This window comes from Taudactylus pleione, unplaced genomic scaffold (genome assembly GCF_031769625.1).
Source record: "Taudactylus pleione unplaced genomic scaffold, aTauple2 ptg000102l, whole genome shotgun sequence".
Lineage (NCBI taxonomy): Eukaryota > Metazoa > Chordata > Amphibia > Anura > Myobatrachidae > Taudactylus > Taudactylus pleione.
The window spans coordinates 1,862,723-1,888,008 of NW_028284504.1; the positions used below are offsets into that span (position 1 = coordinate 1,862,723).

The 25,286-nt window shown below is 46.5% G+C and overlaps 1 protein-coding gene across 1 annotated transcript in view; it reads left to right on the forward strand.

The window, feature by feature from the left end:
- Positions 1 to 25,286, forward strand: part of ITGA2B (integrin subunit alpha 2b) — a 122,690-nt gene that overhangs the window by 52,996 nt on the left and 44,408 nt on the right. Inside the window, exons 10-12 of the mRNA XM_088470729.1 lie at positions 13,956 to 13,996; positions 22,554 to 22,604; positions 24,424 to 24,476. Of these exons, the coding sequence (XP_088326855.1) occupies positions 13,956 to 13,996; positions 22,554 to 22,604; positions 24,424 to 24,476 (145 nt within the window). The remainder of the gene's footprint in view (positions 1 to 13,955; positions 13,997 to 22,553; positions 22,605 to 24,423; positions 24,477 to 25,286) is intronic.

A 25,286-nucleotide genomic window follows, 5' to 3' on the forward strand; every position in this document is an offset into this window, starting at 1 on the left:
AGGTCCCTCTGTACGTTCTGGAGGCTGGTCTCCCTGGAAGAGTTGATAATTCATTTTATGAACATCATCTTCTCCACATTTTGTGGAAGCAACCTCCTACGCTTTTCGCTGACAAGGTTCCCGGCTGCACTAAACACTCTTTCGGAGTACACACTGGAGGGGGGGCAACTCAGGTAAAATAGAGCCAGTTTGTACAGGGGCCTCCAAATTGCCTCTTTTTCCTGCCAGTACATGTACGGACTGTCTGACATGCCTACTTGGATGCTGTCACCAATGTAATCCTTTAACAGACAGACGCACGCTTGTCGCTGCTGCTTTGAGGATGCAGGTGCGGCTACAGCCCACACAATTCACAAAGACAGAAAAAAAAAGAAGAATTTTTTTATTGTTTGTGGAGCGCACTTTGAGGGTTACACCACCCTTTAACAGACAGACGCACGCTTGTCGCTGCTGCTTTGAGGATGCAGGTGGAATCTAGACGGGATTTGGAACCGGGGACACACTACCTCCATCAATTGTCTAAATCCCACTGCACTAATGGCGGATACCGGACGCACATCTAACACCAACATAGCAGTCAAGGCCTCAGTTATACGTTTTGCTTCAGGATGACTGCTGTCGTACTTCATCCTCCTCGCTAAGGACTGTTGGAGGGTCAATTGTTTAGTAAAAGTAGTGGTGTTCCTACTTCCTCTCTGGGATGATGAACAACTCCCAGCAGCAGCAACAGCACTAGGAGGAAGTGGTTCTTGATCTTTCCCTATTTTATTTTTATCGGAGAAAGTTTCGTCCTCCATTTATGTTATATTGATATATACGTGCGGCTAAGGCGCACACAAACACAGAAAATAATTTTTTATTTTTGTTGGAGACTAGTGCACTTTGTGGGTTACACCACCCTTTAAGAAATGAGCCAGCTGGCCCTTTACTTATGGGACACAGGCGCACGCTTGGCGCTGCTCCTTTGTTGATGCACGTGCAGCCACAGTGCACACAATTCACAAACACAAAAAATATTTTTTTATTTTGTTTGGAGTTCCCTTTGGGGGTTACAGCACCCTTTAACAGACAAGCCAGCCGGCCCTTTACTTATGGGGACACAGGCGCACGCTTGGCGCTGCTCCTTTGTTGATGCATGTGCAGCCACAGTGCACACAATTCACAAACACAGAAAATATTTTTTTATTTTGTTTGGAGTGCCCTTTGGGGGTTACAGCACCCTTTAACAGACAAGCCAGCCAGCCCTTTACTTATGGGACACAGGCGCACGCTTGGCGCTGCTCCTTTGTTGATGCACGTGCAGCCACAGTGCACACAATTCACAAACACAGAAAATATTTTTTTATTTTGTTTGGAGTGCCCTTTGGGGGTTACAGCACCCTTTAACGGACAAGCCAGCCAGCCCTTTACTTATGGGACACAGGCGCACGTTTGGCGCTGCTCCTTTGTTGATGCACGTGCAGCCACAGTGCACACAATTCACAAACACAGAAAATATTTTTTTATTTGGTTTGGAGTGCACTTTGGGGGTTACAGCACCCTTTAATGGTCAAGCCAGCCGGCCCTTTACTTATGACACAGGCGCACGCTTGGCACTACTTTGTTGATGCATGTGCGGCTACTGCGCACACAATTCACAAACACTGAAAAAAAATATATTTTTTTTGCACTTGGGGGGAGCACCCCTGATGGACAGAGCACCCCCTGGACAACACTACAACACCCCTTTAGGACTGGGACACTGCACAGGACTTTGGAGTGGACACAGCCCCCATGGACAACTGACTGCACAACACAGTCCAGCCAGCCCCTATGGACTTTGGAGGAGTGGACACAGCCCCTATGGACAACAGCAGCACAGCACAACACAGCCAGCTCTATGGACTTTGGAGGAGTGGACACAGCCCCTATGGACAACAGCAGCACAGCACAACACAGCCAGCCCCTATGGACTTTGGAGGAGTGGACACAGCCCCTATGGACAACAGCAGCACAGCACAGCACAGCACTACACTACACTACACAGCCCAGCCAGCCCTAACTCCCACCCTCCCTCTTCACTGTCCACAGCCGAGTGAGAAAATGGCCCCGACGCGGGTACCTTATATAGAATCCAAAACCCGCGAGACCCGGAAGGCGGGATGATTATGTTTTGCCTCGATTTCAGATCCGAGTCAGGCGGGAAAAGTCGAGCCTGACTCGGATCGGCCTCGGATCAGGGGGAGCTCGGGGGGGTTCGGATTTCAGAAATCCGAACCCGCTCATCCCTAGTTCTATACTGCACAAGTCATTTTATTGTGGTTTAATACTACTTTTTATACAGTAAAAATTATACACCTTACATAAAAGGAACTGTTCTGGGCATCCAGAAAACAGGGACATTGACAGGGACAAAAATGGGTCATTTTAAAACGTGTGAAGTTTTGTATTTTCTTCCTGTGTTTGTGTAGGTTTCCACTGGAATCTTTGGACGTCTGTATAGGATGTACTGTCTGCTTCTGTTAAATTTTATATGCTAATTCAGAATATGACACTAAAATGTTCTTATCATGTCACATTTTTTGGATACAAGCAAAAGTATCTTAAAAAAAAGCTTAAAATTGAACTATGCCATCTGAAATCGAACTTCATCCCTTTCTATGTTGAATTTATTTATAAAAATGGACACTATCAGCCTGATTTAGAGATGTACACAAACCCAATGTTAAAATCTTTGTTATATAAGCTGCAGTGAAATATACAGCACAAATACAGTTTTTGCTGTATTTGTGTTAGGGGTGAGCGGGTTCGGATTTCTGAAATCCGAACCCCCCCGAGCCCCCCCGATCCGAGTCCGATCCGAGTCAGGCTCGACTTTTCCCGCCTGACTCGGATTCTGAAATCGAGGCAAAACGTCATCTTCCCGCCTTCCGAGTCTCGCGGGTTTTGGATCCTATATAAGGTACCCACGTCGGCGCCATTTTCTCACTCGGCTGTGGACAGTGAAGAGGGAGGGTGGGAGTTAGGGCTGTGTAGTGTAGTGTAGTGTAGTGCTGCTGTTGTCCACTACTTCAAAGTCCATAGGGGCTGGCTGTGTTGTGCTGTGCTGCTGTTGTTAATAGGGGCTGTGTCCACTACTTCAAAGTCCATAGGGGCTGGCTGGACTGTGTTGTGCAGTCAGTTCTCCATAGGGGCTGTGTCCACTCCAAAGTCCTGTGCAGTGTCCCAGTCCTAAAGAGGTGCTGTAGTGTTGTCCAGGGGGTGCTCTGTCCATCAGGGGTGCTCCCCCCAAGTGCTAAAAAAATAATATATTTTCTGTGTTTGTGAATTGTGTGCGCAGTAGCCGCACGTGCATCAACAAAGTAGTGCCAAGCGTGGGCCTGTGTCATAAGTAAAGGGCCGGCTGGCTTGACCGTTAAGGGTGCTGTAACCCCCGAAAGTACACTCCAGTCCAAACCAAAAAAAATATTATTTTCTGTGTTTGTGAATTGTGTGCGCAGTAGCCGCACGTGCATCAACAAAGTAGTGCCAAGCGTGCGCCTGTGTCATAAGTAAAGGGCCGGCTGGCTTGACCGTTAAAGGGTGCTGTAACCCCCAAAGTACACTCCAGTCCAAACCAAAAAAAAAATTATTTTCTGTGTTTGTGAATTGTGTGCGCAGTAGCCGCACGTGCATCAACAAAGTAGTGCCAAGCGTGCGCCTGTGTCATAAGTAAAGGGCCGGCTGGCTTGACCGTTAAAGGGTGCTGTAACCCCCGAAAGTACACTCCAGTCCAAACCAAAAAAAAATTATTTTCTGTGTTTGTGAATTGTGTGCGCAGTAGCCGCACGTGCATCAACAAAGTAGTGCCAAGCGTGCGCCTGTGTCATAAGTAAAGGGCCGGCTGGCTTGACCGTTAAAGGGTGCTGTAACCCCCAAAGTACACTCCAGTCCAAACCAAAAAAAATATTATTTTCTGTGTTTGTGAATTGTGTGCGCAGTAGCCGCACGTGCATCAACAAAGTAGTGCCAAGCGTGCGCCTGTGTCATAAGTAAAGGGCCGGCTGGCTTGACCGTTAAAGGGTGCTGTAACCCCCGAAAGTACACTCCAGTCCAAACCAAAAAAAAATTATTTTCTGTGTTTGTGAATTGTGTGCGCAGTAGCCGCACGTGCATCAACAAAGTAGTGCCAAGCATGCGCCTGTGTCATAAGTAAAGGGCCGGCTGGCTTGACCGTTAAAGGGTGCTGTAACCCCCGAAAGTACACTCCAGTCCAAACCAAAAAAAAATTATTTTCTGTGTTTGTGAATTGTGTGCGCAGTAGCCGCACGTGCATCAACAAAGTAGTGCCAAGCGTGCGCCTGTGTCATAAGTAAAGGGCCGGCTGGCTTGACCGTTAAAGGGTGCTGTAACCCACAAAGTACACTCCAGTCCAAACCAAAAAAAAATTATTTTCTGTGTTTAGCCGCACGTATATATCAAATCGATATAACATAAATGGAGGACCAAACTTTCTCCGATAAAAATAAAATAGAGAAAGATCAAGAACCACTTCCTCCTAGTGCTGAAGCTGCTGCCACTAGTCATGACATAGACGATAACATGCCATCAACGTCGTCTGCCAAGGCCGATGCCCAATGTCATAGTAGAGGGCACATACAATCCCAAATGGCAAAGTTCAGGAAAATGACCTTGAAAAAGACATTTAAATCAGCTGAAGAGAAACGTAAACTTGCCAATATGCCATTTACGACACGGAGTGGCAAGGAACGGCTAAGGTCGATCCCTAGTATGTTCATGACTAGTGGTTCAGCTTCACATGACGATGGAAGCCCTCCTCCCACTAAAAAAATCAAAAGAGTTAAGCTGGCAAAAGCACAGCGAAGAACTGTGCTTTCTAAGAAGATATCACAAATCCCCAAGGAGAGTCCAAGTGTGGTGGTGGTTGCGATGCCTGACCTTCCCAGCACTGGACGGGAAGAGGTGGCTCTTTCCACCATTTGCACGCCCCCTGCAAGTGCTGAAAGGAGCACCCACAGTCCACTTGCTGATATGCAAATTGAAGATGTCACTGTTGAAGTACAACAGGATGAGGATACTGGTGTAGCTGGCGCTGAGGAGGAAGTTGGCGAGGAGGATTCTGATGGTGATGTGGTTTGTTTAAATCAGGCTCCGGGGGAGACAGTTGTTGTCCGTGGGATGAAAAAGCCCATCACGGTCATGCCTGGGCAGAAGACCAAACATTCCACCTCTTTGGTCTGGCAATATTTCTATCCAAATCCGAACAACTGTCTTGCCATATGTACCATATGTAAAGGTGAAATAAGTAGGGGTAGGGACGTCAACCACCTAGGAACATCCTCCCTTATACGGCACCTGCAGCGCGTTCATAAAAAGTTACTGTCAAGTTCAGAAACTTTGGCTAAGACCGTAAGCAGTCCAGGGACACCTAAATCCCGTTGTCCTGTTGTATCCAAGCGCCTGCAAACCACACCGTCAACTCCCTCCTCGTCAATTTCCTCCTTAGTCAGGATCGGAAGTAGTCCTGCAGGCCATGTCACTGGCATGACTGACTCTCCTATCCGGGATTCCTCTGGAGGATCCTGCATTGCTACGCCTACTGCTGCCGCTGCTGCTGTTGCTGCTGCTGGGAGTCGTTCATCATCCCAGAGAGGAAGTAGGAACACCACTACTTTTACTAAACAATTGACCCTCCAACAGTCCTTAGCGAGGAGGATGAAGTACGACAGCAGTCATCCTGAAGCAAAACGTATAACTGAGGCCTTGACTGCTATGTTGGTGTTAGACGTGCGTCCGGTATCCGCCATTAGTGCAGTGGGATTTAGACAATTGATGGAGGTAGTGTGTCCCCGGTTCCAAATCCCGTCTAGATTCCACTTCACTAGGCAGGCGATACCGAGACTGTACAGAAACGTCAGAAAAAGTGTCCTCAGTGTCCTGAAAAATGCCGTTGTACACAATGTCCACTTAACCACGGACATGTGGACAAGTGGAACAGGGCAGACTAAGGACTATATGACTGTGACAGCCCACTGGGTAGATGTATCACCTTACGCAGCAACAGCAGCAGCGTCACCAGTAGCAGCATCTCAGAAACGCCAGCTCGTTACAAGGCAGGCTACGCTGTGTATCACCGGTTTCAGTAAGAGGCACACCGCCGACAACCTCTTAGAGAAACTGAGGGAAATCATCGCCCAGTGGCTTACCCCACTTAGACTCTCCTGGGGATTTGTGATATCTGACAACGCCACCAATATTGTGCGGGCATTACATCTGGGCAAATTCCAGCACGTCCCATGTTTTGCTCACACAATAAACTTGGTGGTGCAGAATTTTCTGAAAAGCGACAGGGGCGTGCAGGAGACGCTTTGGGTGGCCCGAAAAATTTCGGGCCACTTTCGCCATTCAGCGACTGCGTGCCGAAGACTGGAGCGCCAGCAAACACTCTTGAACCTGCCCCGCCATCACCTGAAGCAAGAGGTTGTGACGCGGTGGAACTCAACCCTCTATATGCTTCAGAGGATGGAGGAGCAGCAAAAGGCCATACAAGCCTATACATCCATCTATGACATAGGCAAAGGAGGGGGTATGCACCTGACTCAAGCGCAGTGGAGAATGATTTCCGTGTTGTGCAAGGTTCTCCAGCCCTTCGAACTTGCCACACGTGAAGTCAGTTCAGACACAGCCAGCTTGAGTCAGGTCATTCCCCTCATCAGGCTTTTGCAGAAGCAGCTGGAGAAAGTGAAGGAGGAGCTAAGACGGAGCGATTCCGCTCGGCATGTGGGACTTGTGGATGAAGCCCTTCATTCGCTTTGCCAGGATTCCAGGGTGGTCAATCTGTTGAAATCAGACCACTACATTTTGGCCACCGTGCTTGATCCTAGGTTTAAAGCCTATGTGGTGTCTCTCTTTCCGGCCGACACAAGCCTGCAGAGGTGCAAAGACCTGCTGGTGAACACACTGTCAGCTGAAGCGGAACGTGACACGTCAACGGCTCCTTCTTCATTTTCTCCCGCAACTGGGGCTGCCAGGAAAAAACTTAGGTATCCTAAGCAACCCGCTGGCGGTGATGCAGGGCAGGCAGGACCAAGTTTGGACATCTGGTCCGGACTGAAGGACCTGGCAACAATTTCTGACATGTCTACTGTCACTGCATATGATACTGTCACCATTGACAGAATGGTGGAGGATTACATCGGTGACAGCATCCAAGTAGGCATGTCAGACAGTCCATACCTGTACTGGCAGGAAAAAGAGGCAATTTGGAGGCCCCTGTACAAGCTGGCTCTATTTTACCTGAGTTGCCCCCCCTCCAGTGTGTACTCCGAAAGAGTGTTTAGTGCAGCCGGGAACCTTGTCAGCGAAAGGCGTAGGAGGTTGCTTCCACAGAATGTGGAGAAGATGATGTTCATCAAAATGAATTATCAGCTCTTCCAGGGAGACCAGCCTCCAGAAGGTACAGAGGGACCTGTGGTGGTGGATTCAAGTGGGGACGAGTTAATACTTTGTGAGGATGAGGATGTACACACTGAAGAGGGTGAGGAATCGGTGGATGAGGAGGATGAGGATGACATCTTGCCTCCGTAGAGCCAGTTTGTGCAGGGACACATTAATTGCCAGCTTGTTTTGTGGGGGCCCAAACGAACCAATCATTTCAGCCACAGTTGTGTGGCAGACCCTGGCGCTGAAATGATTGATTTGTTAAAGTGTGCATGTCCTGTTTATACAACATAAGGGTGGGTGGGAGGGCCCAAGGACAATTCCATCTTGCACTTCTTTTTTTTCTTTGCATTATGTACAGTTTGGGGCCTAGTTTTTCTAACTGCCATCCTGTCTGCCACTGCAGTGTCACTCCTAGATGGGTCACGTGTTTGTGCCGCCCACTCGTGTCGCTTAGCATAGTCATCCAGCTACCTCGGTGCAACCTTTTGGACATGAAAACACTATTGTGAGGTGTGAGGTGTTCAGAATAGACTGGAAATGAGTGGAAATTAAGGTTATTGAGGTTAATAATAGCATAGGAGCAGAGAAACCAACAAATTCTGTGATTTTAGCTGTTTTTATGCTTTTTAAAAAAAAAATACAGATCCAAAACACAAAACCCAGAACCCAAAACACGGAAGGGTGGTTTTGGCAAAACCAATCCAGATCCAAAACACGAAGAAAGATCCAGATCCAAAACCAAAACACAAAACACGAAAAAGTGGCCGGTGCACACCCCTAATTTGTGTACAATTTACAGTGAAATCATAACGTCTGTCAATCACGCAGAAGGTAATGCAAGCTGCTTATGTTTATTTTTCGGCTGCAGTAAGGGTGGTATGCTGCAAAATGTGCTATATAAATCCTGTCATGGGTGTAGGGTTTTGAGAATCCGTCTCGGGACCCTTGGGCCTAACTGCAAAGTAGGTGAAGCGAGGAGACTTTATGGAATACTTGCTTATTGAGAAGCAACACAGAGGACAGGCAGTCCCAGAGGGAGGTGTTTTCTCCCCCTGGGACTGTTAGTCCGGGCTGTGATTAGCAGAGAGCGGCTTCCTGTGGAAGCCGCTGTTCTGTCTTTCGTGTAGCCCTACACTGCTTCCTTCCAGTGGCTGCAGGCAATGCAGTCCCTAGAAGCTGGTGTTAAGCGTATGCACAGCGACACCGCATGATTTGAATTCTTGAATACTACTATACCTGCACTCCATACACAAATTATTACCGTCCTCTTTCCTTTTTTATATCATGCTTTGCTTAAAGTGAAATATATATTAATGCAAACCAATAAAGCTTATTTGTTTTATATATAAACACACAAGTGCGACCATAGGAATATTTTTCCCTCCACTCCCTATAAATGAGCTGTTGTTTCCTCAAGAGCTCATTTACAGGGAGCCTGAATTGTATTGTCACTGGATATTGGGTCATGCCGACAAATGCCAGTAAGTACCCTACTCCTAAATCTAACCCTGCCTCCTCGCAGCCTAACCCTAACCCTCCCCCTAGTGCCTAGCCCCTAACCCCAATACTTCCCGTCTGGATGTCAGCCCGCGGGGATTCTGACTGGTGTCGTGATTCTGGTGCTGGCATTCTGAGCGCCGGCATCCTGACTGCTGGGACGTCAACTACATCCCCTGGGTCATAGTTCTGCATTGTAAAGACTCAAGAGTATGAGGATCTTAAGAGTATCCATACTGACTTAATACCTCATCCTATTTACTGCATCTATACTATGCATCTAGACCTTCATGCAATCATGTGCAGTTTTAAATGTATGTGACTTAATCTCGTGCATAGATTTGTTTTTACCTGTATAGTCTATATTGTTCAGTGAAGCATAGTTTATGGTATATATCTGGCCTGGTTTTTGCTCCAACTCAGAGTAATGCTGGGAATACACTCTACAATTATCTGTTAGATATCTGTCCAATCTGAATGGTTGGAATGAAAATCTAGTAATGTATGGGAGCAAATGACAATCGACCATTTTCTCACAAACACTGAAAAACAGACAAAAAGTGTCATCCAGATAAACTGGTTAAATCAAATGGATTAAACCAATTTGACCAATCATTTTTGCGCATTTTCCAGTGTTTAAGACCATATGGTCGATTGTCATTGGCTCCCATACATTACCAGATTTTCATTCCAACCAGCCAGATAGGACAGATATCTCACAGATAATTGTAGAATGTATGCCCATCATTAGTTATCTCCTTTGACCAGCAGACCAATTGACTCAGATGTAGCCTGTCTTAATCAAGGATACCATTATATTCAGTAAAGGGGCAGCTGTGGTTGTTTTGGCAGCTGTGGCTAAAAGCACCAAGTGTTACATGCACAAAGTGTACTAACATAACAGTTAATCAAACAGTTGAACAAACATTGACCAATATCTAAGGTAATTTCAGATAAAAAAAACTAATTTCTTTAAAATTTGTCTAAAAATAACGAACCTAAAACTCACCATTTACTACAGATTTCTTTTCATCAAAACACTCCTTTGTATTTTCTCTAAGGATATAACATCCCTAACTCTCCCTGCATTGCAGCCGTATTGATTCACACACCTCCTCTAAAAACTAACAAGCTTTTTTTTCATCATACATTGACTATTACAACCTCATTCTGTCACTATAAAAACTTTTACACACCTCCTACAACTATATCTACTTCTCTATCCTCCTGATTTTTATTAGCTGGTGACATATCACCAAATCCAGGCCCCACACACACAGCGGTTTTACTATGGAATAAATATTCTGCAAACCTCACTTGTCCCCCATCACCCTCCAAATCTTTAAATGTGCCTTATGGAATCCACACTCATCATTATTTTACATCTGAACATCTCCTTACAACAACTACTTTCACCAATTTCTACATTTACCTGAGACTGCTGGTTCACCCCTTAACCAAACTCTTTTTAAATAGCCCTTGATGAAGTAGCTTCAGCTACCCATCAAACGTCATGTAAACTGAAATCACAATCATGGCTTTCCACAGGCACCTACGAAAACTGTCGCATAAAGTAGAATGTCAGTGGCGTAAATCTTAATCCAAAAATAGGAATCCATCCATCTGTCATCCTAACCCTCTGTCCCATGCTCACTGTCTATCCCATCTGTGTCACCCATGTCTGTCTGCCCCTCCCCTTTAGAATGTAAGCTCTCATGAGCAGAGCCCTCTTCCCTCATGTGCTTTTTCTTCCTTTACTTATATTGTTATCTACTCTATACTCCTTACAACAGCACCTAACCCTTGAGTTTTGCCATCCTGCTACTGTTGCAGTAATGTTTATATTAGGGATGTGCGCCGGACCATTTTTGCCGGATTTGGATTTGGTTCTAATTTGTCGTCCGGCTTTGGATTTGGATTTGCCAAACTGCGGTGACTGGCTTTGGCTTTGGCTTTGGATTTTTTGCAAAAATTGACAAAAAAAGCTAAAATCACATAAATTGGTCTTTTTTTTCTTCCTAGAGTGTTGTTAACCTCAATAACATTAATTTCCAGTCATTTACAATCAATTTAGACCACCTCACAGCTTAAATTATTGTTTTCATCATTATTGGCCAAAGGTCGCAGTGAGCTAACTGGTTACCAAGCCAGGGCCGAAACTAGGATTTTTGTCACCAGGGACAGTAATTTGGCGCCCCCCTGGTAATTCCCCTCTGCATCAGTGCCCCTATAGTAATGCCCCCTGAGGTAATGCCCCTATAGTAGTGCCCATATAGTAATGCCCCTGTAGTAGTGCCCATATTGTAATGCCCCCATAGTAATGCCCATATGTTAATACCCAGATAGTATTGCCCCTGTAGTGCCCACCATAAAGTAATGCCCCTGTAGTGCCCACCACACAGTAATGCCCCTGTAGTGCCCATGCTCCCATATTAATGCCCTTGTGGTAATGCCCCTGTAGAGCCCATGCTTTCATAGCAATGCCACTGTAGTGCCCATGCTCCCATAGTAGTGCCCATGTAGTGCCACCACAGTAATGTACCTGTGGTAATGCCTCTGTTGTGCTTATGCCCCCATAGTAATGCCCCTGTGGAAATGCCCATGCCCCATAATAATCCCTCTGTAGTGCCCATGCTCTCAAAGTAATGCCCCTGTAGTGCCCATGCCCCATAGTAATACCCCTATAGTGCCCATACAGTAATGCTCCTGTATTGCTCATGCCCCCATAGTAATGCCCCTGTAGTGCCCATGCCCCAATAGTAATGCCCCTATAGGGCCTATACAGTAATGCCCCTGTATTCGCCATGCCCCATAGTAATGCCCATGTGGTAATGTCCATGCCCCCATAATAATGCCCCTGTAGTGCAGCTTATTAAAAAAAAAATACCTTGAACCCTGCTCCTGCATCCAGCGTCACATCCGTTCCGCCCAGCTGCTCCTCGGAACTATGGGGGAGACATCATGATGTCTCTCCCATAGTGCCCGTGGGGAGAGCCGGAAGCTGGAGTTCAGGAGAGAACTCCAGCCTCCGGCTGCGGCTACACCGCATCACTGAAGAGAAGGATCCGGGCGCCTGCTGGTAATAGCATCTCAGCGGGCGTCCGGCTTGGAGCCTCTCTGCAGCGCCGGGCTCGAGGACACTGACGCCGGGTGCAGCGGTGCACCCGGTGCACGTGCACCTCCAGCCCCCCCCTAGTTGCGGCCCTGACCAAGCGTCAGAGCAGCGGCGAAGTGGCACAGACGCCCAGTAAGGTCACGGAGCTTGTATACACACAGTGGGCTTATCCCCTGTCATGGAGCTTGTATAATACACACAGTGGGCTTATGCCCTTTCACGTAGCTTGTAAACACACAGTGGGCTTATGCCCTGTCACGGAGCTTGTATAATACACTCAGTGGGCTTATGTCCTGTCACGGAGCTGGTATAATAAACACAGTGGGCTATGCCCTGTCATGGAGCTTGTATAATACACACAGTGGGCTATGCCCTTTCACGGAGCTTGTATACACTATACACTCAGTGGGCTTGTTATGCCCAGTCACGGAGCACACACAGTGGGGCTATGCCCTGTCACGGGGCTTGTATAATATACACAGTGGGCTATGCCCTTTCACGGAGCTTGTATACACTATACACTATACTGGGCTTGTTATGCCCAAGTCATGGAGCACACACAGTGGGGCTATGCCCTGTCACGGAGGTTGTATAATACACACAGTGGGCTATGCTCTTTCACGGAGCTTGTATACACTATACACTCAGTGGGCTTGTTATGCCCAGTCACGGAGCACACACAGTGGGGCTATGCCCTGTCACGGGGCTTGTATAATATACACAGTGGGCTATGCCCTTTCACGGAGCTTGTATACACTATACACTATACTGGGCTTGTTATGCCCAAGTCATGGAGCACACACAGTGGGGCTATGCCCTGTCACAGAGGTTGTATAATACACACAGTGGGCTATACCCTTTCACGGAGCTTGTATACACTATACACTCAGTGGGCTTGTTATGCCCAGTCACAGAGCACACACAGTGGGCTTAAGTCACAGCCAGCGGCAAGAAGAACAATGCCTACTCTCTCCGCCCAGCCTCCTCAGTCACGCGAAATGGCGCCGACTGCCAGGCGCCGCGCCTTTTATAGAGGCCGAACGTCACCCATGTCTTGCGAGGTCTCGCGAGAATCCGACGCTGGCCGGGTGACGTTCGGCCTCGAGGTGGAATCCGAGTCCGGCGGGAACACCCGAACTTGTGTTCGGGTGGACTCGGATTCCACCTGTTCGGAGCGGTTCGGATTCTTCAGAATCCGAACCGCTCATCTCTAGTTTATATACCATGTGCCTGTCTTGCAATGTTTTCTACTGTATGTCACTGTTTTCTTGTTCTGTTCAACTGTTTCTGTACTTTGTTTATGTACTATGTAAGGCGCTGCGCCTTATAGCGCCATATAAATAAAGGATAATAATAATAATAATACTAAATTCACATCCAAATAGCATTTAGAATGGTCTTTCTGTCAACAATACCCTAAGGGTCAGCATTCCCACACGCGGCACATGGAACTAGTTTAAGTGGCATACTAAATGTTTAAAGGATTTACCAGCTAGGACCAATATGTAAGTTCCACAATTACATTTTGATCTCAATATTTTATAAATAAAATAGCAATTTGTTTATTTAGTTACAATACTACTAATACGCCTAAACTGACCAATTCACCTATAAGCTTGGTTGGTGTATTATTCTTGTTGGCTGCCACCAACTCCCTGATTCTACCTTTCTTACTACATCACCCACATTATTATACTTGTGTGCTTTGAAATGTATTCCATATTTCAATAGTTAATAAAGTATTATGTTTAATTGTTGATCCTCTTATTCTAGCAAAAGATTATCAACACCTGCCGTAGAGTGCAGCTGGGTAACATCAACCTTTTCTGTAATACGCACATGGAAATCTGTCTGTTTATCTCTTTATTGAATGGTAGTAAAATGTATCTGTAGTACTGTACCTGTGTTTGGTGTTTTTCAGAAATTGTTGTGGGCAGTCCAAATGTGGCAGATTCGGGAGCAGTAAGTATAGAGTTCTTTATATATTTTATATGTATAATACTGTAAGGGCTTATCGCAGAAATAATCACAGCATATCTGGGAGATAACAATACTCTGATTTATCAATGCTCTGTATGAGGTTGGTATTAGTAAATAGATAACAAAGAGCTGTAACTAGACACAGAACACTAACACCCCAATCTGTGAGAAAGGGCTATGGCCATTTCGTTGAGGTGTTGTGTCTAGATTATGGAGAGCGTGATTAGCACTTTAGAGCCAAACCCATACCCTGTTCACTTTGCTATTTTTATTGCTAATTGAGTCACTCAGCTGAGGATGTTTGGCCGATGCAACTTGAGCAGACAGCACCAACCTGCACAGTCCCACTAGTGACCTCATGCTAATTAAAAAGAAATATGAGGGCTTCTACTTCTGTTGCCCATGCAGTAGGATGCCTGTCTTCGAAGCTCAACTGACACCAAAGCCATCCTCCTCCTAATCGCCGGCATCGAGCATCATGACACTGACCAGTGTGCACCACCACCTTGGTGACATTCCTGCGGCCACCGATGGGCAAACTGTGCACCAATAAATGGTCCAAATCCAACTGAACCAGCTGAACGCCCCCCCCCCCCTGTCTGTGGCCAACTTGGTGCCATCTCTGGAGCCCCCTGTTACTTATGTTACTATAGTGCAAGCCATTAATGACATCATGGCCCCTTTACTGCAGGAACAAGCCTCTAGTTTTGCACAAGCTGTTAAAGAGGTCAAACCCTGCATTCATCAGCCTGACCAACAAGTGGACGCCATGTACAATAAGGTGGGACAGGAGTGTATCTATAATGGGTACAGTGTGTGTTGGGCACAGGGGGGCCCACACCGCATGCCCTGTACCCATTAGTCTTATACTTACCTGTCCGTAGTGCTGCTCTGCAGAACCGAGCCGGCGCTGCAGAGCAGCAAAAATCACTGGAAATATGGCATCACCATTTTCCCGGAGACCCACGTATACGCAGTAGACTAAGCTAGAATCTACTGCACCAAGGTACTGCTGGAGAGAGGAGTCAGCCACACGGACCCCCTCCTCACTTAAAATGCCCCTAAGGTGGAAACTACTTTCGTTATGTTTGTGAACTTAAGACGCTCTGTGCCTGCCTTGAGAAAACTATCAGCTATGTAACAAGATTGAAGATCCTGAGAATAGATACAGACGAAAATAATTTAAGAGTAATCGATCTGTGAAATGCGGGCCCTGTGCCTTCTAGATGTGCGTGATATCTGCAGTGGCTTGATGGTGGACAGAGCTCATAGAATGGGCCTGCTAGGTGACGACCAAGATGGCAGACAACGAGTGCTAATTTTTCTGGTGTCTCAATTTTGAAAGAAGCCCTATGTACAGCATCCAGATGACTTTGAACATGTTTGGGGAGTAAGCTAAAATGTTTGTTCCAAGACTATTCTGTGATGGTGACCCACACCTGCAACAAATTTTCCCAAGTTTGTTCTCGGTTAATTATGGATGGTCACAAATGTGCCTTACTCTATCCCGCCAGACTGTGGCTCTTTGACTCATCTTAACAAGACCTTTCCACTGCTGCTGACATTGCCTTCTTGTTGGAGGAAAGAGATTCCCTTCCCCTTTTCTCACCTAGGAGAGAAACAGAAATTTCCACCTATGGGCTGGTTGTTCAGTGTTCCAAATTATTTACCTGTGTATGGAGGTTTGAGGGATATGTCTTCAGTTATATATTAACCTTGCCTTTTCTTGAACTTGACTGTTTTGGTTGTATGGTGCATTTCTGATTCCTCGCCCAACAGTCTCTATTTTATGGTTTTCTGATACTGTTTCCCCAATTTCTGATATCAGGTATATTGGCAAATTTACTTTGTTGTATATTAGTTCCCATACTGGCTGTGGCGGGCTAGGAGTTTTCTCTTTATCACCATATTTTAATATTCGCTTGTCTTTGTTTTTGTGTATGTTCCCCCCTCTTTGCTCTCCTGCCTCCTCTTGTGTCTCCCAGCAGCAATGTTGGCACTTCAGAGAAATTCTATTTTGTTTTTGACCCATAGATATTACTCTACTTTGTATAATAATGCTGACTATATGATGTGGCCTTCTGTATCCCCCTTCCATCTCCTCTCATGGCCTCCTCCAAGGTGTGCTTCCATAATATTAGAGGTCTTCACTTCCTCATAAAACTCAAAAGTCTTCACCTATCTCAGGAAATGAAATACTGTATATAGATCTGGCATTATTACAGGAGATGCACCTTTTGGAGGCGGACACGGCCAAACTTAACATGTTTCATAGATAGATTATTGCTTCCTCCACTTGTAACTCTAAAGCTCAAGGAGTTGTTACAATTACCGAATAGGCACTTACCTCCATACTATACATTCATGTTTTGTTGATCCTACTGGCCCATTTGTTATTGTTGATATAACTATTCATAATGCTAGATATACTATATGTAATGTTTATGCTCCGAACGTATATAATAAGCAATTCTTCCAGAAATTACTTACTAACTTCTATTCCCATCACATTCTGTTTTGGCTGTTGGAGGAGATTTTAACTTAACTGCTTCAACTGTCTTAGATTGACAAGGCACAAGTAAGCAGAAATATGTCCCACCCCATCTTGGTGTCTCCATTTTTGAACGACACCTGACAGATACCGTATAAGGAAAGCACACCACCCTTTGGATCAGGAGTTTTCCTGCCTATATGCTGTGCATGGCTCTCTTTCCAGAATAGATTTCCAATACATTTGGTTAATTTGTTGAAATGTTGCTCCATGCTGGAATATACTTGGCAGGCCTACTTATTCAATCATTTAGAGCATGCGCAGCAAGATCCTCTCCTGTTCTGGCAGGCCCCCAACACGGTTCTTAAGGCCGGTATACAGTAGACGATGTTTAGTGTGTACCGACCTCATAAGCGACAGGACCCGGTGGGGTGCCAGCATCGGCAAGTGCATACACACTTGCCGATGCCAGCAGTGACAGCGCGACAGCGGGGGCCATGCTGCCTTTAGCAGCAAGGCCCTCGCTAACCATGTCGCCCAATGGACCTGCATGCAGGTCCAATAGGCGATGTCACTGACGACATGCGGGAGCACGCATTGTCAGTGACATTGAGGGTACACAATGGACAACATATCGTCTATTACAGTGGTTCTCAAACTCGGTCCTCGGGTCCCCACACAGTTCACGTTTTTCAGGTCACCCAGCAGGTGCACAGGTGTATTCATTACTCACTGACACATTTTAGAAGATCCACAGGTGAAGCTAATTATTTCACTTGTGATTCTGTGAGGAGACCTGGAAAACATGCACTGTTTGGGGTCCTGAGGACAGAGTTTGAGAACCTGTGGTCTAGTGTGTAGCTGGCATTAGAGGGGAGATTATCTCTTATGTTAAACAGTATAATCAAAACAATTTTTCAACTTATACTACTGCCCAAGGGTAATTGACTGACACCTACCAGGCATATCGGGCATCGCCCACTGTTGCCCCGAAAGCTGTTTATCTTAGAAAGTTGTTTTTGATAATGTATCATCCCAATTAGGATGACCGCTCTATATATCAGAGGGAGTCACACTTTCATAGGTTTGGTAACAAAACTTGCCGTCGTTTCACAAATTTACTCTGATCCCAAACTCTCAGTTATTCATTCCCTGCAAGCAGTGGCGTAACTAGGGTATTTGGAGCCCAGGGCCAGGCCCGCAGAGAGCTGCGGCGGGCCCGGGTAATAGGGGGTGTGGCCTAATTGCGGGAAGCGTGGCCACGCCCCCTTCCCCCCCAAAAAAGATTTGCAGCGCCACGAAGCGGCGCTGCGTGCTGGGGAGGGGGGCGCTCTGGGCCCCCTCAGCCCTGCTCAAAGCCAGGGGAGGCGCGATCAGTGTGATCGCTCCCCCCCACAGGCATAGGAGACTGCTGTGGCTGCACGAGCAGTCTCCACTGCAGCTCAGCACACGCTGTGTGCTGGGCTGCTGTGAGGGAGGGGGAGCGGCACCGGACCCAGGCCCCCGCCGGGCCCCTCAGGAAGCCCGGGCCCTGGTAATCTGTACCCGCTCCCCCCCCCCCTCTCGGCACCCCTGCCCAGGGCAAATGTAAAAATGGAGCCTCCCCCCTATGTGCGCACGCCGAAAAATGTGCATGGTCACCTAAAAATGGGGCGTGTCAACATGACACACCCCTTTATCATCACATTACTTTCCATATGCACCTTAACCCCAGTAGTGCCCCTTATACAGTACCCCTAGTATGCAATGTCCCCAGTTGTGGTCCCTCTTATGCAGGCCCATAGTAGTGCCCCTTATACAGTATCCCCAGTAGTGGTCCCCCTTATGCAGCCCCTCATTAGTTCCCCTTATTCAGTGCCTCCAGTAGTGGTCCCCCTTATGCAGGCCCCCAGCAGTGATCCCCCTCCCTATCCAGTGCCCCTTATACAGTGCCCCCTGTAATGGTCCTCCCTATTTAGTGCCCCCAGTAGTGGTCCCCTAGTAGTAAGCCCCTTATATAGCGCCCTCAGCAGTAGCCCCCTCCATGCAGTGCCCCCAGTAGTGGTCCCCCTTATGCAGGCCCCCAGCAGTGATCCCCTATCCAGTGCCCCTTATACAGTGTCCCCTGTAGTGGTCCTCCCTATTTAGTGCCCCCAGTAGTGGTCCCCTAGTAGTAAGCCCCTTATATAGTGCCCTCAGCAGTAGCCCCCCCCATGCAGTGCCCCCAGTAGTGGTCCCCCTTATGCAGGCCCCCAGCAGTGATCCCCCCCTATCCAGTGCCCCCTATACAGGGCCCCCTGTAGTGGCCCTCCCTATTTAGTGCCCCCAGTAGTGGTCCCCTAGTAGTAAGCCCCTTTAAATAGTGCCACCAGTAGTAGTCCCCCCCAGTAGACATTCCCCCTCCTGATGCAGTGCCCCCAGTAGTAGCTCCCCCAGTAATAGTGTCCCTAGTAGCAGCAGCCCCCCCAGTAATAGTGTCCCCAGTAGTAGTACCCCCCCAGTAATAATGTCCCCAGTAGTAGTAGCCCCCCCCAGTAATAGTGTCCCCAGTAGTAGCACACACCCCCAGTAATAGTGTCCCCAGTAGTAGCAGCCCCTCCCTGTAATGGTGTCCCCAGTAGTAGCAGCCCCCCCAAGTGAGTGTCCCCAGTAGTAGCCCCCCCAAGTGATAGTGTCCCCAGTAGTAGTAGCCCCCCAAGTGATAGTGTCCCCAGTAGTAGTAGCCCCCCCAAGTGATAGTGTCCCCAGTAGTAGTAGTAGCCCCCCCAAGTGATAGTGTCCCCAGTAGTAGCAGCCCCCCCAGTAAGTGTCCCCAGTAGTAGCACCCCCCCAGCAATAGTGTCCCCAGTAGTAGCAGCCCCTCCCAGTAATGGTGTCCCTAGTAGTAGCAGGCCCCCAAGTGATAGTGTCCCCAGTAGTAGCAGCCCCCCCAGTAATAGTGTCCCCAGCAGTAGTAGTAGCCCCAAGTGATAGTGTCCCCAATAGTAGTAGCCCCCCCAAGTGATAGTGTCCCCAGTAGTAGTAGCCCCCCCAAGTGAGTGTCCCCAGTAGTAGTAGCCCCCACAAGTGATAATGTCCCCAGTAGTAGTAGCCCCCCCAAGTGATAGTGTCCCCAGTAGTAGTAGTAGCCCCCCCAAGTGATAGTGTCCCCAGTAGTAGCAGCCCCCCCAGTAAGTGTCCCCAGTAGTAGCACCCCCCCAGCAATAGTGTCCCCAGTAGTAGCAGCCCCTCCCAGTAATGGTGTCCCTAGTAGTAGCAGGCCCCCAAGTGATAGTGTCCCCAGTAGTAGCAGCCCCCCCAGTAATAGTGTCCCCAGCAGTAGTAGTAGCCCCAAGTGATAGTGTCCCCAATAGTAGTAGCCCCCCCAAGTGATAGTGTCCCCAGTAGTAGTAGCCCCCCCAAGTGAGTGTCCCCAGTAGTAGTAGCCCCCACAAGTGATAATGTCCCCAGTAGTAGTAGCCCCCACAAGTGATAATGTCCCCAGTAGTAGTAGCCCCCCCAAGTGATAGTGTCCCCAGTAGTAGTAGCCCCCCAAGTGATAGTGTCCCCAGTAGTAGTAGCCCCTCCCAGTAATAGTTTCCCCAGTAGTAGTAGCCCCCCCAAGTGATAGGGTCCCCATGAGTAGTAGCCCCCCAAGTGATAGGGTCCCCAGTAGTAGTCGTCCCCCAAGTGATAGTGTCCCCAGTAGTAGTAGCCCCTCCCAGTAATAGTTTCCCCGGTAGTAGTAGCCCCCCCAAGTGATAGGGTCCCCATGAGTAGTAGCCCCCCAAGTGATAGGGTCCCCAGTAGTAGTCGCCCCCCAAGTGATAGTGTCCCCACTAGTAGTAGCCCCCCCAGGTGATAGTGTCCCCAGTAGTAGTAGCCCCCCCCTCCCCCGTAGTGCAGACACACAAGTTACAAAAAAATAAATTTTAAAAATACACTTACCTGAATCCACGCTCCTGCTCAGGCCACCACTCTCGCCGCCGCACATCAGTCCTCCCGGGCTGGCGCGCTATGCATTATGGGAGAGACATCATGACCTCATGACGTCTCTCCCATTACCCATTGCAGGAGCCGGACGGAAGCCCGGCTCTTGCAGTGGGCGCACAGCAGTCAATGAGAGTCTATCTGACTCTCATTGGCTGCTGATTCACACACATCTCCGCCAGTGCTGGCGGAGGATGTGTGGGCAGCAGCAGCCAATGAGAGTCTGTCTGACTTTCATTGGCTGCTGAATAGCACACACATCGCTGCCATGCTGGCAGCGATGTGTGTGATAGCACAGTCTGAGCCCGCCTGCCACCTTCCTCCTGGCGCTATTGGGCAAGCGCTCAGGGGGAGGGAATGGGCTCAGCTGTGCACCACAGGACCGGCGCTGGAAGCCTAGTGCCGGTCCTGTGTAAATGTGCAGCGCTGACCGCACACACTGCGGTCGGCACTACACTGACTAACTAGGGCGGGCCGGTACCGTGGTCGGCGGTGCCCCCCCACGCCGCCGGTCCCACGGCGCCCAGGGCACGTACCCCACTCACCCTGCCCTAGTTACGCCACTGCCTGCAAGCAACTTATGGCTCACAGGTTCATTCTGGTAAATGGATCTCAGAAATACGTAAGTCTTTCTATTAATCCCTTTATGCTTATAGTCCCATAGATTGCACTGAAACGGCTGCATTTTGGAGAGATCTATCTCTTTGCCAAATCTCCTCTCAACATGCCTCTATTCTGACAGCTCCGATTACGCCAGCGGAAATTACCAAAAATATAAATCCCCTTAAATCTGCCAATGCCCCAGGCCCTGATAGTTTAATGGGGGAATATTATAAGATACCCTTACCCAAAATTTGTGACCCTTTACAATCCGTCTAAAATACCATCATTAAAGGTTGCCTATTGTCACATTATTTTTAACAATTATTGAAGTTCTCCCTAAGCTCGGTAAGGACCCCAAATTACCATGTTCCTATAGACCCATTTTGCTTCTCAACACTGACTATAAGATACTGGCTGAGCGGCTTAAACGTGTTCTCCCCTCTGTGGTGCATAAAATCAGACAGGATTTTATCTTGGGCCTTAGGTGGTTAACCTACATAAGGTCTTCTCTGTGATGTAGTGGCTACAAAAGTTTGGGGCTCCAAAAGAGGCAGTGCTCCTGTCACTTGATGCCGATCTTGTTACATGGGACCACCTTTTGAGTCCCTCCGACTTCCTATCCATTCTAAGTACCACCTATTCTTAGCTGGTCACGCAGGTTGGTAATGACTAGATTTCCATACCCTTTCAGGTTTTTAGGGGGACCAGACAGGGCTGCCCTCTCTCCCCTGTTTGCATTAGCGCTTAAATCCCTTGAAATTGCACTGCACAGTTCTGGGCTGTTTTGGAGGATCCAGGTGGGCACAAACTAACTTTATTTGCTGATGATATGCTTTTATTTTGAACCCGTCTTTCTCAGTTCCCACTGTGATTAACATTATAACATGCTTTGACACATTTGCTGGGTATAAGTGAAATTGTAGTAATCTGAGATTTACCTATAGGCGTTTCCCCCAAAAGTGCTTCATTACGCCCTGCGTCAATTTAGGAGAACTGGGTCTCGGCTTAAATATTTGGGATTCCAGATCACCTTTACTTTGTCCATACTTTATGTGGCTAATTTTTCTTTTCTAATGTCTAGGATCGCCCATCTTTTAGACGGTTGGCGGTTCCTTTCCTTATCCTCTTAGGTAGGGTAGCTGTCCTTAAGAACATCATCTTCCCTAAATTATCCTACATATGCTACCAATTAGTTTATCTCATAGTGATATTACTCATTGTTCTAAATTGTTTACAAAATTTCTCTGGTGTGGATGAAAGTCTAGAAGGCTAAATGCCAACATTGTAGATGGGATTGGGGGATTGGTGATCCTGGAGGATATCAGCACCTTTTCTAATGCAGTGTTTTTTTCAATATATTACAGATTGGTTTCTTGAAAAATTATCCCATACTTATACTCTTTTTGAAATTGAATAATTTGCCCCTTGTTCCCCAAGTGCTTTCCTACACCCACTGACGACCTCTTTTCCCTCTTTTATCACTATTTTCTACTACAGGTTGAAATTTTTAGTGGTGTCAAAAGTATTATCATGATCCAAGGGGATCAGGTGAGTATATATATATCTAGTAGTAATGTCATCATACGATGTTCATGGTTTGGATAAGGATTTTAGTAAGAATTGTGACTGGAATTAGATGCTTAACTCTGTGGTCTCAGGTGTAGGGATGATTATACATGGACACAAGTCTGACATTGAAAACATTATTTAAAAAATGTTATACATTTGCTTCTAGATGGCTTCCAGGATTTCATTCATGGAATCAAAATATTAAGCATACTAATTCAATAGGAACTAGAGATAGCATTGTTGCACACAGGTCCATTGATTCCCAATGAATTGTTAATCTTATTCTTATAAATTGTACTTTTCACCATAATGTCTACAGTACTTCCACTGGAACGCCTTAAGAGCTTTTTTTAGTAGGTAATAAAACTTTTGAGTGAATTATTACAAGTATCCCAATGTACTAAATAAAATACAATGTTTAAAAAAATAGGTAAGACTTGACTATCCTTAAAAATAGGACCCAAATAAAAATATTTATCAGCATGTCACTGAGACCAAATTGGGAACTTCGGGCTACAAGCTTACTTAGTTTATTATTTATAATAAGAGAAAATAGGTTTTAAAGTAGTTTTTTTTATGTTGCAGAAAAAAACCTAAATGAGTGTGAGGATTAATTGAAATTAACCTCTATACTTTTCTGTTTTTGGCAATATACATACATGCATGTATCAAATCCTATATATCTTACATTTGATTATTTATATAATGCACAGATATACACAGTTTAATAGATCTGTAGATGCTTCTTTTATATTTTACTGTTATTCGAGCATGTGTAGTTTAGTGGGTAACAGTGTTATAAGACTTCCTATTGGTCAAAATCCTAATAACCGCTCCATGTGACCTTGAAAATATAAATTTTTGACCCCTGTCCCTGGTACTAAAATGTAAAGCCTGGAGAGGGGGTAACTGTGCTCAATCCCGACGCTGGAATCCCGACAAGGGAGTTAAGATAGATGTCGATATACCAATGCCTATCTTAATCCCGATGCAAAGGTAAGCCAGGGCGCCCTTAGTATTAGCCGTGGGGGGGGGGGAGGGTTAGGTGTAGTAGGCAAGTTAGCAGGATTAGCGTTAAGTTTTTTTGGGGGGGAGGTTAGGGTCAGGCACCCCTAGTGGGGAGGGTTAGGGTCAGGCACCACGGGGGGGGTTAGGGTTATGGAGCGTACACACGGTCAGATTTGTCAGACTTGTCAGATTTGTCAGATGAACGACTGAACGATTGAACGATTGAACGATTTGAACGATTTTACCAAAGTTTTGAACGATTTGAACGATTGAACGATTTTTGACTGCATTAAAATGAATGGAATCGTCCAAGTCTGACTGCAAACCCATCAGATGTCAGATATCGTTATCTGACAAACGGGAACGCGCATCGTTGATCGTCCATCGTTCAGGCATGTCAGATATGAACGATTTTCCTTCAGATATGAACGACTGAACGATTTTTAAATCGTTATCGTTCATATCTGAAGGAAAAATCTGATCGTGTGTATGCACCATTAGGCACTAAGGGGGGAGGGTTAGATTTAGGCACGAAGGGGGGAAACTTAGGTTTAGGCACTAACTGGGAGGGTTAAGGTTAGGGGGTGGGGAGGGGAGGGTTAGACTACAAGAAGGGGGAGGCTAAGTATACTTACCAACCATCGGGATCCCGCTGTCGGTATTGTGACAGGAGGCATCCCGACAGCCGGCATTACATACCGATTCCAAATGAAACGTATAATTAATTGCATGGTGGCTATGTGTCTGTTCATATCATACAATGCATTTTTGTGTCATATGTTCCTTTTAGACTGCCTCGTATTTTGGTCACTCAGTAGCTGTTACTGACATAAACAATGATGGGTGAGTCTTTAAAATAAGTAAACTTTCTTAGCAAACATTCTTTTATATAATATCTAGAGCCCTCTAGTGTTTGATCTGTGACAATGCAACACATGAAGAACTGATGACATTTTTAATATATATTTACTAGTTAAATCTCATTCTGGGAAAGTGATAGACCACATGTAATGTAAATAGATAGAAGACCTGATTTAAACCAAAACTGCCTAGCTGCACTTCCATCGGAACAGATCTGAATCTAAGCAACATCGCAACATTGAAGAGGTTAATAAATTATAATGAGTTTGATTAGAGAGTACTAGACAAAAAGGATAATAAAGGCACATAAAGTGCAGTTTCTTTAATTGTTAAAATAAAGTAATTGTACTTACATTGGCCAAGTAGTCAAAAGAAAAAATATATTGTGGTCACGTTCAGGATGGTGAAGCAAGTTAACCAGGGACTGAGTTCTTGCTCGACACTCTCCTACAAACAACATATTTCTTTGACATCATTGTAAACTTTATCTGTAAACAAACATAGCTTTTAACAGTACTGCTTCATGGCAGATCTAATGCTGGGTACACACTATGCGATATATAGTTTGCACAGCCGACGAACAATATATTAAGTGCATTGGCTCATTTCTACACACAAAATATCTGTAAACAATGTAGTTCAGATATATCTTGTTGGCTGTGCAGCACAGCAGATGCAATATATTTTGCATGCGCATCTTCCGATCTGTACTGACAACCCCGACTGACCCGTTACACTGGCTGCTGGAACCGCCAACACTGAAATAACAAGTATGCGGGCAAATTTATATGT